We start from the raw sequence: 18,117 nt of genomic DNA on the forward strand, positions 1-18,117 counted from the left end.
TATGAGGCTACATATGTCAGTGGAAATCTCAAAATTTTAAAGATAGATTTTTTAGGTTTTTTTTAATTATCATTTTTAAATCAGCTGACTGACTGAATTTTTCAATTTAGGGTATTCCCGGTAGCCCCGGAGGACCAGGCAGTGATGGGAAACCAGGGCCTCCTGTAAGTACATTTTCAACATCTCATTTTACAAGTCCAGAGAATAGTTAAATGCACAATTTGGACTAGCCTTCATGTATATTGTATAGCTTTAGTATGTACATTGCATATTTTATCAAATTTTTTGAAATTCCTGTTAATATAATTTTTTCTTATTAGGGAAGCCAAGGAGAGACTGGTCGACCTGGTCCTCCAGGTTCTCCTGGTCCGCGAGGTCAGCCTGGCGTCATGGGCTTCCCTGGTCCCAAAGGAAATGATGTGAGTTCCTCCCTTCTTCAATAAATAGTTAATGGAAGTCCTTTTATTTTCCATATGGGGGTACAGATGGCCCCAAACTTATTTCCACTTCAAAGCACAGAAGAGTATATGAGAAAGAAGCTTCCCTCTACCGTGTGAGAAGGGAGCTAATGGTTTTTTTTTTGGGGGGGGGGGTGGTTATGGAAGCCTAGTCTAGAAAGGAGTTTTCAGTTCGGGATATATACATGTGTGAGTAGGGGGCAGATCAAAAACACGAGAGAACACGATAATGAATAATTTCCTTTTGAGATTTAGTAAATACTGGCTACTTCTTTAGGGTGCTCCTGGAAAAAATGGAGAACGAGGTGGCCCTGGAGGTCCTGGCCCTCAGGTATGTAGCTTTTATCCACTCAGTTCCAGTCCTCTGACAGTACTCCCCCTTTTTGGCCCCAGGGACCAGTTTCATGGAAGACAATTTTTTCCAAAGACCAAGGGAGAGGGGGTGGTTTGGGGATGATTCAAACACACTGAATTTATTGTGCACTTTATTTCTATTATTATTACATAAGCTCCACCTCAGGTCATCAGGCATTAGATCCTGGAGGCTGAGGACACCTGTTGTATTAGAGGCATTTCTCTCCAACCCCATGACTTCTGTTTTCTTTATCTCTGCTTCTATAACTGCTTTCTTTTAGGGTCCTGCTGGAAAGAATGGTGAGACCGGACCTCAGGGTCCTCCAGGACCTACTGTAAGTTTCCTCGTGTGAATTGGAATCGGAAGGGGATGGGAGTGGGCCTGAGGGAAGACTTTGGGAATTATACAGCCTCTGACACTGTATTGTTACAGTTCACCAAAGCAATTATGAAGAGTATTTATTTAATCAGCTAGCTAAATACTCACATTGAGTAAAGTTTGTGCCGTATATGTCTTCCTTACATCGCTTCCGCAAGCCAGACTCTGCCTTCCTTCATACCATTAATTTTTAAATTAAGCAATTGGCCTGATGAGAAGAAAAATATGTGGATAAATATGAAAGGATATTTTATAGTGAAGCATCTCGTTGTATGTTTTTACATAGGGCCCTTCTGGTGACAAAGGAGACACAGGACCCCCTGGTCCACAAGGACTACAAGTAAGAATTTGTTAATTAAATGTCATTGGCCCTTATTTTTATCAGTAGTTTCGTTTGATAGCTATATTTGTTAAGTTAATCAACACTTCAATATTTTTGTGACACTGAAAGATAATTCATCTTAAACTTAAAATGTGTGCATCTAACTTCTGCTTTGAAGTTCACATGATTCAATATGCTTATATATTTTTTTATTGTAATTTAAATGTATATAGCTAAATTCACCTAATCATGATTCATTTTTATATACAACAAGAGAAAGAATAGAGGGAGATGAACATAAGTTTCTAAGATATGAATATCACCTCTCTGTCACAGGATTTTGAGGGCTACAAATTTTCTACACCTAAAAAGACTGCTAGAACCATTTTTTGAATACTCTGCAGAAACATACTTTCTTAAGAGAAGCTTTCCTATAATCAACGTTTGAAGTGATTATACAATACAAATATGATTCTTTATAGGGCTTGCCTGGAACAAGTGGTCCTCCAGGAGAAAATGGAAAACCTGGTGAACCTGTAAGTTGCATGTCACGTTTTCAAAACTCAGAAGCCAAAAGAATAAACAGTAATCATTTATAAATGATTAGCTTTCACATTTTCGTGCCACAGTATCTGAGTTAACATTTAGTTTTGAAATAACAAATGTTATTTGTTAGTTCATTAACAAAACAAAGAACAATTATTGAATCCTAACTATTCCATGAAAAGTTTGAATTTTATCATAAAAGGACCTTAAAGAAGAGAATATAGCTCATGACTGGATAAACTGAACGAGTCAATTGTGTATTTTGCTTATTTATTTATATAACAAACATTCTGATAGAAGCCTAATCATGCAATGTCAACACTGTCCTAGGGTCCAAAGGGTGAGGCTGGTGCACCTGGAATTCCAGGAGGCAAGGTAAATATTTCAACTTACTTTCTCATTTCTTCAGCATTTTTAGTATATCAAACCAAAATATTCCTTTTTTAGAAACACAACATTGAAAATGTTTGATGAAAACATTTAGGGTAATCCAAGACATTTCCAATACATTAAATTTGCGTCATCTAGAAAATTAAATTTTCTGACATGAATAAACAAAGTAGAGTCACCTATGGGCCTGAAATTTCAAAAGAAAACCTTTCTAGTGCATTGCTTCTCTACAGGAAAATGGTTTTGATGGAACAACTTTGAAATTTTCCCCTCATGATAAAATAATAATAAGTGTCAAAGCTAGCTCAGCAGACCAGGTATAAAAATTCCTTTGCTTAGAGTAACTCATTTTAAGTTTCCATTTTTCACTCAATTGATCAAATGCAGTTTAGAATTATTAAAATTTCCAGATTATTCAAAAAATCAAGAGCATTGTGGTCTGTATCAAAATAATACAATGTAGGGTGTTTCTGTTTGGCTTTAAGCCTGAGTTTCCTAACAGGGATTTTCTGTTTTCCTCCAACAGGGTGATTCTGGTGCTCCCGGTGAACGTGGACCTCCTGGAGCAGGAGGGCCCCCTGGACCTAGAGGTGGAGCTGGCCCCCCTGGTCCCGAAGGAGGAAAGGTAACTCCCCCATCCAATTCAATTCACTTAGATTTTACAAAATGCATTCTGTATCTTTCTTGTGAGTTATGACTTCTCCTTTAATTTCAGGGTGCTGCTGGTCCCCCTGGGCCACCTGGTTCTGCTGGTACACCTGGTCTGCAAGGAATGCCTGGAGAAAGAGGGGGTCCTGGAGGCCCTGGTCCAAAGGGTGACAAGGTATCAACCTATTTTCTATTAATTACGTAATATGACAGACAAGTAATCCATTTCTAGAGAAACGGTTTAATCGGAACACCTACGATACATTGCAGTGAAGCTCGAGGGTTGCTCCTCTTTTTGTCATATTTTCACTGGAGATACCTCTAATCTGATGCCATTGTTTTTTATTTGACAGGGTGAGCCTGGCACTTCAGGTGTCGATGGTGCTCCAGGGAAAGATGGTCCAAGGGTGAGTACTCAAACAGGGGAGAAGCAAAATTTATGTAGTATGGAACAGCCCTTCACCTCAACTTATTTTTTCCAAAAACTCTTCATGATAAGTTAGATCATACTTTGCCACCTTCAGGGCATTAAAAAAGAACTAAATGACATGATTATTAAAATTTGTGATTTCTATCACTAACAGTTCAACAATGACCTGAGAATGGAAAAATCTCAAAAGTATGATAAATATTACAAGCTAAAGTCATAGTAATTCACTAAAATCCAAGATAATCAATACTACTTAGCAATAAAAAGGAGTGAACCGTTGATACATGCAACAATGCGTACAGACCCCAGGGACATCATTCAGTTCAGTTCAGTCGCTCAGTCGTGTCCGACTCTTTGCGATCCCATGAATCGCAGCACGCCAGGCCTCCCTGTCCATCACCAACTCCTGGAGTTCACTCAGATTCACGTCCATCGAGTCAGTGACGCCATCCAGCCATCTCATCCTCTGTCGTCCCCTTCTCCTCCTGCCCCCAATCCCTCCCAGCATCAGAGTCTTTTCCAGTGAGTCAGCTCTTCTCATGAGGTGGCCAAAGTACTGGAGTATCAGCTTTAGCATCATTCCTTCATGTTGAGTCATAAAAGTCAGTCTTGAAAGGATCCATAATGCATGATTCCATTCATGAAACATTTGAGATATGGAACAGTTTTACGGTTGCCAGAAGTTAGGAATAAGGGAGAGGGAGAATGATATAATTGTAAAGAGATGACATAAGGGGGTCTTTTATGATAATTGGATATTTGAATATCTTGATTGTGATGTGGTCATGCAAGGTTATACAAAATAAAATTGCATTAAAAATTACATACACATATACACAAAAAAATAAGTGCATGTGTAACTGGTATAATCTGAAAAACTCTATGGATTGTACAAATGTAAGTTTCTTGGTTTTGATACTATACCATAGTTCTGTAAGATGCAATCCTGAGAGAGGCTGGGAGAAAGATGTACAGAATTTTCCTGAATATTTCTTTGCAACCTTCCATGAATCCATAAAACTATTTCAAAATAAAAGTTTAAAAACACATTACAATCAATTCTGTTCACATTAGAGAACACCTAGATATGACTGTAGTAAATAAACATGATAATTAAGCCATTAGATAGACATTATCTTTACTGAAGTTGCCTTAAACAAATTCATAAATACTTCACTTTTAACAGACTAGATAGGAAAGCCGTCATCCAATATTCTAAAATCTAATATTTTATTTATGTAATACAAGTAAACCTTAATGTTTGAAAATTTTGATGTGAAAACTTTGATATGTGCAACAATACTTTGAGTGGTTAAATTAAATATTTTGAATTATTATACAGTTAAATAAAGCAGTACACTTTAATTTTAAAAGATATGACTGTAAGATCTTACATCATGTCTTATTTATCTTCTGCAATAGATATAACTATAAAGAGATGACATAAGGGGGTCTTTTATGGTAACTGGATATTTGAATATCTTGATTGTGATGTGTTCATGCAAGGTTATACAAAATAAAATTGCATTAAAAATTACATACACATATACACACAAAAATAAGTACATGTGTAACTGGTGCCATCTGAAAAACTCTATGGATTTAGTAAACTGTGCAGGATTTGCACATTGAGTAAAGAGTATTTAATTCAAGCCATCAAGGAGACCACATTATCTAGCTTATTAGATGAACAATATATCCATATATATGCCTTTTGATTAATAAGGAAAATGATGCTGTTCATCCTCAATATTAAAGTATATTTCTATTTCTTTAGGGTCCCACTGGTCCCATTGGTCCTCCTGGTCCAGCTGGTCAGCCTGGAGATAAGGTAACACTTAACACTGTTTAGAAACAGAAAGTGTCTTTTGTTACTGTTTAGATGAAGGACAATTTTTTTTTTTTCTTTTTTAAGGGTGAAGGTGGTGCCCCTGGAGTTCCGGGTATAGCTGGTCCTCGCGGTGGCCCTGTAAGTGTTACAGACGTTTTAACATCATTTTAGCCCCACACAGGCAGCAGCTACCTGTGTTTCCCTCTTTAGCAATTCTGTCCATGGCCCTAGTCTCAATGGTGGGATACTACCTGTTAGCATCATATGACATGGAAGGCAAGGTTAAAGTTCTTAAAGCTAAGATTCACAAGAGACTGTGAGACCATTTCAAATCTTGCCATCTTTCCTAAGTAATTCCGGAAAAAATATATAAAAGTTGCATAAGTAATAATATGCATTTGTAAAAGAGTATTTCTTAAAGCCATAGGATCTTTGCCCGAGGCTACTTCTAGATCTAAAATTCTCTGCCTTCAGGGTTTGCAGACTCAGGAGAGATATTTAGTAAATGTTTTTAACTAATTGAATGATTTCTCAACACTTTAACCTTATTTTTATTTTTTTAAACCCTTGCATTTTTAGAAGTTATACAATTAGGTTTTTTAAATACTTCAAAATTCTCAAATTACTTTTCTTACAAAAATAAGAAAAAAATTTGCTACTTCGAATTCTGTTGAAAAATGGAAAGGTCTTTAGAGGTTAAGCTCTGTTAGCTTTGCACACTACCATTATCTTTCCTTAGCTTAAAGGAAAAGATAAGATGATGTAGAGGATGATACGTGCTCCCAATAGGAAGATATTTCACTGTCACTAATGAGGATATTTTTCACTTAAGGGTGAGAGAGGCGAACCGGGGCCACCAGGACCTGCTGGCTTCCCTGGTGCTCCTGTAAGTATGATCATTAAAACATGCATGTCACATAGCCCAGAATCACTATCTCAGTAAGAAATAGTAGGAGAATAAGTCAAGTCTGAATTCTAGTCTATCTCAACCACTCATTCCCTATGAGGGTTCTTTTACCCACCTCCCGTTTTTTTTTTAAACTTTATTCTTACTGTTTAAAAGATGGATACAAAAACACCTGGTTTGCCTTTATGCCAGATTAATGAGCCTAACACGGTCTCCTAGACTTAAAGCACTCTGAAAGTTTTTATTAAAGTTCTTCCATTTTTAAATGGCACTAAATAAAATTTCTTCTAAGCCCCATCTTTCTCAAATGCATTTATTGGTGCTTGCTTTGAAATGCATAATCCTTAGAGAGAGGTTCTCCCTTATAAAAAAAATTATGGAAATCGTACCACTTCCTGGACAATTTTCTTTTATCATGGAAACTCTTTTTATTTTCTGGTGGCTTCATGTGGGTTGTGGGACCTCATTCCCCAACCAAGGATCAAACTCATGCCACCTGCAGTGGAAGCCTGGAGTCTTAACCACAGGACCACCAGGGAAATCTTTATCATGGAAACATTTTCATTGACTTTGTTTCTTCCATGTCTTCAGAGATGGTTCCAGTTTTATTTCAACATCTAAATATATCCACCGCTATGTATAAAATAGATAACTAATAGAATCTACTATAGAGCACAAGGAAATCTACTCAGTGCTCTTTGGTGACCTAAATGGGAAGAAAATCCCAAAGAGAAGAGATACATGTGTACATGTGGCTGGTCCACTTTGCTGTACAGCAGAAACTAACACAACATTGTAAAGCAACTATACTCCAATAAAAATTAATTTAAAAATTAAAAACAGATTTAAAATATATCTCTGCATGAAGAATTCTATTTTCTGAAGAAAAAACTAAGGATAAGCCCAGTGCATCGTGAAGGGTGTCAGCTCACAGGCTGTTTTTGTTTCTGAATGCAGGGCCAGAACGGTGAGCCTGGTGCTAAAGGAGAAAGAGGGGCTCCTGGTGAGAAAGGTGAAGGAGGCCCTCCTGGAGCCGCAGGACCCCCTGGAGGTTCTGGGCCTGCTGTAAGTATCTCTCTTTCTCTAAGCCTTCTAAAAGAAAGTACTTAGGTTTGTCAATAATTTAATATTTCACACCGAGAGAGAGCTTGACATGGTGACAAGAATACAGTTTTCATAGGAATACAGTTCTGAGTTTGAAGCTTGACTCCAACAATCTAGTTACCTCCATCAAGTTATTTTCATGTCCTCAGAGAGTTACTATTTTTGTGTTTTGATGTAGGTTCTCATTTCTGTTGTAGTGTTTTCCCCCAGTTTTATTGAGATAAAACTGACATATACATTGCATTGTATAAGTTTAAGGTACAACATAATGACTGTATGTGTTGTGAGATGATTGTCATGATAAGCAGAGTTGCTGATTTTTCAAAGGTTTAAGGCTAATCCCAAATTTTGATTTTGATGCTATTCTTATCAACCATTTCCATCTCCATTCCATATAGGGTCCCCCGGGCCCCCAAGGTGTCAAAGGTGAACGTGGCAGTCCTGGTGGTCCTGTAAGTAATGATCATCTGAACTATTATTGAAAAGCATTCATCAATATCAGTCTGTATAAAAACTGCCTTGAAAGCCCTAGTTTCCTACAGAGAGTATAAAATTATGATCACGTATTCATGTGTGAGTTATATGTAAATTCCAAGAGGAAAAAACAAACCATAAAACGCAGAATAGAATGCAGTTCCTACCACATTTCTTACATTTCATATGTGTTTTAGTAGTTAATTATTTGTTCTCCTTGATTTTTGATATTCAAAAGTACATTTATCATTTCGCAGGGTGCTGCTGGCTTCCCCGGTGGTCGTGGTCCTCCTGGTCCTCCTGGCAGTAATGTAAGTACTTTTTAAAATAATTTTAAGCCATATATTCCATAAAGAGTACTGATATATGCATAGGTTGAGAAACTTATCCACTGCAACATCTCTTTTTATTAAATACCATATAAAATTATTTAAATCCAGGTGAAAGAGGGAAGAAAAAAATGTACTTTTTCATTATAAAATATTCAAATATCAAACATTTCTTTGTAGGGGAACCCAGGCCCCCCAGGCTCCAGCGGGGCTCCAGGCAAAGATGGCCCCCCAGGTCCACCTGGTAGTAATGGTGCTCCTGGCAGCCCTGGGATCTCTGGACCAAAGGGTGATGCTGGTCAACCAGGTGAGAGGGGAGCACCTGGCCCCCAGGGCCCTCCGGTGAGTACTTTCTTTGCTCTATTGATTAATAACAGTTTTATTTTCGATCACAAATCAATAGAGGAAAACATAGTCACATAAAGAGTAACTGGGATTTCATTATCTATCACAACAGGGAGCTCCAGGCCCACTCGGAATTGCAGGACTTACTGGAGCACGAGGTCTTGCAGGCCCACCAGGCATGCCAGGTGCTAGGGGCAGCCCCGGCCCACAGGGCATCAAGGTGAGTGTAGCTGTCTTTCACTGGACCTTTGTTTCCTTTATGAAGTCTGACAGTCTTTAGACATCACATGACCATAGCAAGTATGTAATGAACAAGTTTCCCTGCAATTAGATGTAAATTCTTGATATTTTCAGTTTCAGGAAGCATGCATATTATTCAAAGGCTCTGGAATTGGATAACAATGCACAGCCAGGACCAACACAAATAGATTAATATCACGGGAAATATCTTGTCATCTCAAATACCTCTGTTAGGAACCTTGCCAGCATTCTTCAGTTTGCTGACTGTCAGTCTTGAAGGGGAAAAGAATCTCAGCTGCAGACCTATGATTCCTTTAATTGATACCAATTATCCATCAATTCAATTCATTTTATTCTCCTGACTCTCTTTCACTGATACTTCTATAACATCCTGGTGCTTAGCGTCTTAAATATCCATTTAGCAAATAGAGTATTAAAATTGCATTTTATTAGGGCTCACATTTTGACGCTTTGAGCACCCTTTTAAACTGAAAGTCATATAATATTGTAGTGAAATTACAATATAACATTTAAGTCTATTCAATTTATATGAACATATCCAATAAATGTATATTCTTTAAATAGAGGCAAACATTCAATATAACTTAATTCTAATGGGCACCATAAACCTGTGGTTTCATGATGATTAATCATTATTTTTTTCTTATAATAGCCACGTCTACTTATGTACCTCATATTCGGATGTATCCTAATATGATAATAAATGTAATTGCTCAGGCATCCAGGTTCATTGGACAAGTTAGAACATACAAGAAGTTTGTTCCCCAAAGCATTTTTCCTCTGGCAGGGATCGTTTTAGGAACAAATTCAATAAGAATTGAATAATACAAAGTTCGTCCCTGGGAAATAAAGACATCTAAAAGTATCATATTAATTGATTTCCTGGAAAGAAATATGTATTTCTTTTATTTCTTTGTACACAGGGTGAAAATGGTAAACCAGGACCTAGTGGTCAAAACGGAGAACGTGGTCCTCCTGGCCCCCAGGGTCTTCCTGGTCTGGCTGGTGCAGCTGGTGAACCTGGAAGAGATGTAAGTACTAGTTCTCAGAAAATATCCAATGAAGCATGCTGTTGTTGTTCAGTCGCTAAGTCACGTCTGACTCTTTGAAACCCTTTGGACTGTAGCACACCAGGCTTCCCTGTCCTTCACCATCTCCTGAAGTGTTCTCAAATTCACATCCATTGAATCAGTAATGCCATCCAATCATCTCTTCCTCTGTCATTGCCTTCTCCTGCCTTCAATAACTTAGTTAAGCAAGGGTCAAATTGGCCTTGCTGCTGCTGCTGCTAAGTCGCTTCAGTCGTGTCTGACTCTGTGCGACCCCAGAGATGGCAGCCCACCAGGCTCCCCTGTCTCTGGGATTCTCCAGGCAAGAACACTGGAGTGGGTTGCCATTTCCTTCTCCAATGCATGAAAGTGAAAAGTCAAAGTGAGGTCACTCAGTCGTGTCCAACTCTTAGCGACCCCATGGACTGCAGCCCACCAGGCTCCTTCGTCCATGGGATTTTCCAGGCAGAGTACTGGAGTGGGGTGCCATTGCCTTCTCCGACAAATTGGCCTTACTTGGGTCTAAAAGTGTAAATATTGCCACATGTCAAAGTTCACCTTTTTTCTCTAGTAATAAATATTCTTTCTATTACAATTTATTACAATACAGCCTTAACCATTCATGTTCATTAATATTTACCCAGTGAAGGATCATTAATGGAGAAGGATATAATATTTAGCTAAATAAACAAAAGAGTTGAGGATTTGGAAAGCCCCAGTTTACAGCATTCTTTCTGGGTAAAAATATTCTGCATATTATCTGTGATTAGTCCTTTCTTAAATTGTAGATTTTCATTATCTGCTTATTACTGTGTGTCGAGCTTTTATTTATTACCTCTCTCCTAAGAGCCCTGTTTGCTTTCCTAGTCACTTCTCTCTCTCTCACCCTGTGAAACTGTAGTATCACGGGTGTACTGCATCTCCGTGTAGGCATTGTCAACCCTTGCAGGGCCATACCCATTGTCACGTCTAAGATTTTTCACTCCCAAGAACCAACTTTCATTCTCTTTAGGAATGATATTTTACCCATTGAGAATGCATGGCTTCAGTGGTATTTAAATAGTTCCAAAATTTTTGATTTCTTTTCTTTTTCTTTTTTCTTTAATCAGGGAAACCCTGGATCAGATGGTCTGCCAGGCCGAGATGGAGCTCCAGGTACCAAGGTATAACAAACACAAGTACAGTCATTTTTTTTGTAGGTTTTCATTATACCTTTTAATAGATGTAATTAAAGCAGTAAGTGCTGATCAGATCAATTTTGGAACTGTGAACTTGTCCACAGGGTGACCGTGGTGAGAACGGCTCTCCTGGTGCCCCTGGAGCTCCTGGTCACCCAGGCCCTCCTGGTCCTGTCGGTCCAGCTGGAAAGAATGGTGACAGAGGAGAAACTGTGAGTTCTAAGGAACACCATCTTTCCTTACTTACCCATTTTCCGCAATAAAGAACTCAGGAGACAAAAGATAGACTGTCATATCCGCCAACCGAAAGATCTACTCTCATTTGTTTCACAGTTTTGTATACTAGTCGTTCCGTAGACAACTGTGGTGACAAAGATATACGAGAAATTTCTGGCAGTAGTCAGGGAGAATTCATTTTTTTAATTCAAAATGGTATTAACCACACCAAGTGTATATCCGCTTGGTCAACATATAGTTGAACTAACAGGATGTTCTCAGTTTTCCTGTTTAGACTCCCCAGGTAAAGCTATAAACAGGTCAAGGATTTGTAAGGAAAAAGTAATACTAACTTTCAGTAATATCAGCAAGCATACCATTATTCTCTCACAATGAAAAGATTAGCATGGAAATAAAACAAATCTATATCAAAAAGTGAACACTTCCCCCTGTGTTTGTTCATTTGTGTATTTTTATTTTAGGGCCCTGCTGGTCCTTCTGGGGCCCCAGGTCCTGCTGGATCAAGAGGTGCTCCTGTAAGTTTTTGTTTGTTGTCTATTTTAACTAACTCCATGGTGTAGGAAACAGTCTATTTTCTAGCATGTACAGGAAAAAGGGATGAATAAATACATAACTATGGAACCAAATTTAACCTTTCCTTTGATGAAACAGAAAGCAATTTAGGATCTAAAATGTCCTTGGGGCCTTGGGTATACATGGCAATTACTGGGGCTCTATACAACTCTCAGTCCAGAGTCCAAACCACCGCAACAGTTCACGTATGCCATGTCTGTCGATGGGACTTCTAGCTTGCAGAATATTATAAAATGGACTTAACTGTTATGAGTTCCAACTTGTTTTTCCGATGTGTGTGTGTATGATCCTAATCTGAAATGTGTTTGTAAAGGGTCCCCAAGGCCCACGTGGTGACAAAGGTGAAACTGGTGAGCGTGGTGCTAACGGCATCAAAGGACATCGCGGATTCCCTGGCAACCCAGGGGCCCCCGGATCTCCAGTAAGTGCATCCGCTTTGTTAGAAAGTCCTCTCAATGCAGTTTCGCTGATGAGATAGGCACACCTTAGAGATCAATAATAGAAAAATGTTCATCTCTGAAAGCCTATGCTACAAGAGATTAGAAATCAATTTAAGAGCTTATTTGAAATAGTAGTTGGCATGAGACAATGGGGAGAATAAGGAAAAAGAACTCATGTTTCATCTTGACCCTCAAGTTTCTTGATCTGACCTTGAAAATACAGTTTCCTGAGTGTTTTGAAGGCATCACTCAAATGCACCTTCCTTTCCTTTCAGGGTCCCGCTGGTCACCAAGGTGCAGTCGGCAGTCCAGGCCCTGCAGGCCCCAGAGTATGTACAAGAGAAAGATATTGGAAGTTCCATGTTTAAAAATGTTTGCACTGCAGGGAAGTATTCTACCATTGTGATGTCGTGATCATTTCTTAGGGACCTGTTGGACCCAGTGGGCCCCCTGGCAAGGATGGAACAAGTGGACACCCTGGTCCCATTGGACCACCGGGGCCTCGAGGTAACAGAGGTGAAAGAGGATCTGAGGTAAGACATTACTTATAAACATGTGTATCTAATTTGCTATAATCTGCACATTTTCAGAAACACTTTGCAATATTTTAAAATTGAGATAGCAAGCTAAACACAATACAATTACCGAACTTGTTAGGGACTGAACAATCACTTTAGAACATTCTCCACCATATGAAAACTTTCTCCACCACACTGCCCACAACAGGGAGAAAACAAGAAAACCTTCCTTACAGTTTGATCAGATACCAGTAATATCAGAATGAAAACATAGCGCAGTTAATAAAAAGAACTCTGCCCGTGCTGATCTCATATTAGACAGCTCACAACTATGATCCTCATAATGACAGGTTTAGAGTACGGATGCATTCCACTGCTCAAACAGCTTCAGTGATTATTCCTGTTTTGCTGCTTACACCGTCATTTCTAACACATTCCTATCCCACGCCTTTGGGGTAAATGGAAGAAAAACTATTATCCCCACAAGTTACACAATTAAACACAAAGTTAAGTGGTTAACCCCAAACCACAAGGTTGATGATAAATCTGGGGTCAGAATCTAGGTTTCCTGATCATAACTCCTCTGGCACGTCAGCATTAGAATTGCTAACATCTTAGAAGAACACACGCTAGAGTAAACTTTGTGATCTAACACCACTTCTTCCGATACAGTCGAACACAATAAACTTCATAATAATGGATTATAGTTATAAATTGGTTAATATTCCTTCAAAAACAACCCAAGTAAACTTGTATCAAAATAATTATGCTGACACAATGTATTAATTCTTTGTAAGACATTTTCTTGGGCTAGCAATGTATTTTTTCAGTGGACACCAAACAAGTTCACATCACTGACGTATGTTCTTACACATCAGTGATGTGTGTTCTTACTCCTTCTAGGGCTCCCCAGGCCACCCAGGACAACCAGGCCCTCCTGGACCTCCTGGTGCCCCTGGTCCATGTTGTGGTGCTGGCGGGGTTGCTGCCATCTCTGGCATTGGAGGAGAAAAAGCTGGTGGTTTTGCCCCGTATTATGGAGATGAACCGATAGATTTCAAAATCAACACCGATGAGATTATGACCTCACTCAAATCAGTCAATGGACAAATAGAAAGCCTCATTAGTCCCGACGGTTCCCGTAAAAACCCTGCTCGGAACTGCAGAGACCTGAAATTCTGCCATCCTGAACTCCAGAGTGGTATGTTGGGGAAACTTTCACTCTCATAGCATCGGGATAACAGAGAAAACTGCCTGTATTCAAATTTAGGGAAAAGGAAAATTTTACTGTGAGTAGAAGATATTGTATAGCAGGAATAATCCTTAAATAGTGTTAGTTGAATGGAAACTCCTTGATGTTGTAAGAAAACATGAATTTCTTAGGTGTAATTAAACTGTAACATAAATTCAAAATATTCCAATATAGGAAAATTTAGAGACAATTTTGTAGAAAGTTTAGAACAAATCATGTTTGGGCACATTTCTTCATATCATCACAAAGTTCTTTGAGTTATAAACAACATATATCACTATGTTCTCAGGATCAAATATTTGTTATTTGATGCAGGCATAATTTGCAATTTAATCATTGTAACCTATTTACTAAATTTTTCAAATTAAGAAACTATCCAGAAGTTCCTCTATTATGCTACACTAAAAGTGTAAATATGTAAAATACAAATACATTGGTAGTCAACATTGTGAATGCCTCACTCAGTCACTCCAGTTGTGTGTGTGAATGCCTTACAAAATCATTTTGGCCTAAATCCCATTACGGAACTCTATAACCAATTCCATTGTCCTTTTTGTGACTATTCAGGAGAATATTGGGTGGATCCTAACCAAGGTTGCAAATTGGATGCTATTAAAGTCTACTGTAACATGGAAACTGGGGAAACATGCATAAGCGCCAGTCCTTTGACTATCCCACGGAAGAACTGGTGGACAGATTCTGGTGCTGAGAAGAAACATGTTTGGTTTGGAGAATCCATGGAGGGTGGTTTTCAGGTAAGAAAAGATATGCCATTTTTCTTTAACTGGTTTATCTTTGCTTCCCTAATTTTTTGTTCCTCCCATTTATTCATCGCAAAGCAAAGATAGTTAATAAATAGAAAAGTGCAAAAAAATGTATATACCCAGATAGCTATTATAACTTGTTTCTCAAAACTAAATTAGATTAAGTGATTAATACACAATCACCTTTCTTTCAAATTTAAGATCTTCTTTACTCTGACACTATATATTATACATGCAATAAAAAGTTGTAGATAAAATACATAAACAATTTACATTATAGTGACCATACTCTCTGTATAAACCCTTTAGGTATAATTGCAGCTAAAATGTTTGATCAGCTGTATTTGTTCCCTACCACAGTTTAGCTATGGCAATCCTGAACTTCCCGAAGATGTCCTGGACGTCCAGCTGGCGTTCCTCCGACTTCTCTCCAGCCGGGCCTCTCAGAACATCACATATCACTGCAAGAACAGCATCGCATACATGGATCATGCCAGTGGGAATGTAAAGAAAGCCTTAAGGCTGATGGGGTCAAATGAAGGTGAATTCAAGGCTGAAGGAAATAGCAAATTCACATACACAGTTCTGGAGGATGGTTGCACAGTAAGTATCAGCATTTTTATAAGCATTCCTTATGATGAGCTCAGCTGGCTCATTTAATCATGCTAGTTTTAAAAGAAGGAATAAAAATAATGAGTGTGAACAAAAAATGGCATTCGTTGTGAGTTATGTTGAATACTGATTCATTCCAGGGAAGGTTAAATGTCACAATGAGTTTATCTTCTCAACCTCCAGGTGAAAGCTAGTTACTCTGAAAGCAATTGAAATTTAAACCCATGGTATAAACTTTATCAGATAATTTAGATGGTTACTATACATTCTACATAACTGCCATCATACGATCTCAATCTAAAATCTGTTTTTAATTTTAAAGGTTACTTTAAATCAACCCTTTGTTATTATCATTTATGAACAGAAGGAGAATTCACTCCTAATATTAATAATATCTCACAAGTTCCAGTATAAGAGACCTATCTACTTCTTAGTAAACTAGCTCCCTACCTGGTAGCAATGATCAGAACTGAGGTTTCTGAGAAGGCACTGGCATGTGGCAATCTCCCTGTTGGGTTTACCCGGAAGTACTGTAAGGCTTTGGTTAATGGTATGGTTTATCTGCTGGGAGGATTATCGCTTTGAACTGGAGCAAGTCTCATATGTATACATTGCAAGTTGGTAACTCCCTTCAAGCAAAATATTTTTAAAACTTCCTCAGAAAAACTAAATAATTATAATGTCATTATCACTTATACTTTTTATTTGCTCTTTTTTTTTACAGAAACACACTGGGGAATGGGGCAAAACAGTCTTCCAGTATCAAACACGCAAGGCCGTCAGACTACCTATTGTAGACATTGCACCCTATGATATTGGTGGTCCTGATCAAGAATTTGGTGCGGACATTGGCCCTGTTTGCTTTTTATAAACCAAACTCTATCCAAAGTCCCAGAAAAAGCTTCACACTCCATATGTTCCTTTTGTTTTAATCTTGTCAGCCAGTACAAGTGACCAAGTTCCAGTTATTTATTTCCAAAATTTTGGGGAAAAAAGTGTAATTTGACCAAAAAAGGATATTTGTTTTTGCTATTACACCAAATACAGTTCAAATGCTTATTGTTCTATTTTTTTACCAATTTCAATTTCAAAATGTCTCAATGGTGCTATAATAAATAAACTTCTACACTCTTCCAATAACACTGCGTTACATTCTTTGAATCCTAGCCCATTTTCAAAGCAATGACGGTGCTTACCATTAAAAGATTACCTTTCTTCTGAAACAGTCAAGCAAGAAATTAGACAAGAACTTCCTGTTTCAACTACCTCAACCTGGTCAGAAACACAAATGAATTCTATAAGTCCCAGAAGATGAAAAAATTTGTATAAAATGCCAAAACTTATAAACTTCACTGATTAAGTTCCTAAAATATTGGTTTAAAAAAAAGTAGAATATAGTGAAAAACTTTAAAGAAATAGTTTTGAAGCCATAATTAATCTTGAATATCAACTGCTTTTAAAGGTGCTTTTCTTTTTTCTGGTCATTGCTGGTCAAGTTTACCAATATTTGGCAAGTCTTTAAAGACACATGGTCTGGTGCTAATGTATTTTCACTTTTAAAACTCTAGGTCAGAATTGTTGCCTTGCATTCAAAACATAGTTGCACCATCTGTACTTGTCTCCTGTCAAAAATGTTTCCTGGTGTATCACTGCAGGAGACAGTTTCCCTGCATCCTGTGAAAGTCAACAACAACAAAATCTAATAAAGGGGCTGCTTTTGTCACAGTAACACAGAGAATGTGTTGAAATTAAACTTTGTAAGCTTGTATGTGGTTGTTGATCTTTTTTTCTGACAGACACTCATAATAAAAGATCATAACAAAACATTCCTGGTTTTTGTCAGCTTTTCATAGATGTATGAACTCCAGTGATTTTTCCTGGAAAAAGCATATTGAGTCTTAGCTCTCTCACTTAATAATACAACAATGCTCCTTCAGGAATATGAGATAATATAACTCATGATGGAAAGAGAGATAATGCTCAATGGGGAATCTTGCAGATTTTTAGATCATATTTAGTAGAACTCCTTGGGACATGTTGAAAACCAAAGGCTTCTATTTGACACAATCCCTGGAAATAGTAACATGGTAAATTAGTGAGTCCCTAAAGTCAGAGTAATAAAGGAGGAAATTTCTGGTAATTTAGAAGAAAGCAAGCTGGGTCTAGCAAAACAGACTTTAATATTGAGAATAATTGCAAGGTTAGGCTTTTTCTACTGCTTCTAAACACCACCTCATTGCCCTCTTGGGTCAGGGCAATGCAAGTTATTAATTTTCTCCACCAACACATTGTTAATTTTTTAGCTACTGTAAATAATAGTAGTATCATCTTACATACCTGACTTTATAGTTTGAAATTTATTCACTCTATGATTAATAATAATACCTTCAAAAATAAAAATTCCTTCAATCATATGTCAAGACTCTTTGTCCACCTACCCTCTAAGCTTAGCTCAGTTCAGTTTAGTCACTCAGTCGTGTCCGACCCCATGGACTGCAGCACTCCAGGCTTTGCTGTCCATCACCAACTCCCAGAGCTTGCTCAAACTTATGTCCATCGAGTTGGTAATGCCATCCAACCATTTCATTCTCTGTCGTCCACTTCCCCTTCACCCCCTCAATCTTTCCCAGCATCAAGGTCTTTTCCAATGAGTCAGTTCTTCTCATCAGGTGGAGTTTTAGCTTCAGTCCTTCCAATGAATATTCAGGACTGATTT

General features: G+C 38.0%; 1 protein-coding gene across 1 annotated transcript in view; it reads left to right on the forward strand.

Moving 5' to 3' along the window:
• Nucleotides 1–17,227, forward strand: part of COL3A1 (collagen type III alpha 1 chain) — a 40,229-nt gene extending 23,002 nt beyond the window's left edge. The window contains exons 23-51 of the mRNA XM_005675869.3: nt 111–164; nt 321–419; nt 736–789; nt 1,094–1,147; nt 1,478–1,531; nt 1,996–2,049; nt 2,390–2,434; nt 2,976–3,074; nt 3,165–3,272; nt 3,451–3,504; nt 5,305–5,358; nt 5,443–5,496; nt 6,191–6,244; nt 7,223–7,330; nt 7,768–7,821; nt 8,101–8,154; nt 8,353–8,514; nt 8,630–8,737; nt 9,702–9,809; nt 10,937–10,990; nt 11,110–11,217; nt 11,704–11,757; nt 12,129–12,236; nt 12,531–12,584; nt 12,681–12,788; nt 13,677–13,974; nt 14,593–14,780; nt 15,150–15,392; nt 16,126–17,227. Coding sequence (XP_005675926.1) covers nt 111–164; nt 321–419; nt 736–789; nt 1,094–1,147; nt 1,478–1,531; nt 1,996–2,049; nt 2,390–2,434; nt 2,976–3,074; nt 3,165–3,272; nt 3,451–3,504; nt 5,305–5,358; nt 5,443–5,496; nt 6,191–6,244; nt 7,223–7,330; nt 7,768–7,821; nt 8,101–8,154; nt 8,353–8,514; nt 8,630–8,737; nt 9,702–9,809; nt 10,937–10,990; nt 11,110–11,217; nt 11,704–11,757; nt 12,129–12,236; nt 12,531–12,584; nt 12,681–12,788; nt 13,677–13,974; nt 14,593–14,780; nt 15,150–15,392; nt 16,126–16,272 — 2,793 coding nt within the window. The 3' untranslated portion in view covers nt 16,273–17,227. The remainder of the gene's footprint in view (nt 1–110; nt 165–320; nt 420–735; nt 790–1,093; nt 1,148–1,477; nt 1,532–1,995; nt 2,050–2,389; nt 2,435–2,975; nt 3,075–3,164; nt 3,273–3,450; nt 3,505–5,304; nt 5,359–5,442; nt 5,497–6,190; nt 6,245–7,222; nt 7,331–7,767; nt 7,822–8,100; nt 8,155–8,352; nt 8,515–8,629; nt 8,738–9,701; nt 9,810–10,936; nt 10,991–11,109; nt 11,218–11,703; nt 11,758–12,128; nt 12,237–12,530; nt 12,585–12,680; nt 12,789–13,676; nt 13,975–14,592; nt 14,781–15,149; nt 15,393–16,125) is intronic.

The sequence above is a fragment of the Capra hircus genome, chromosome 2, assembly GCF_001704415.2.
Source record: "Capra hircus breed San Clemente chromosome 2, ASM170441v1, whole genome shotgun sequence".
NCBI classification, from domain to species: Eukaryota; Metazoa; Chordata; class Mammalia; order Artiodactyla; family Bovidae; genus Capra; species Capra hircus.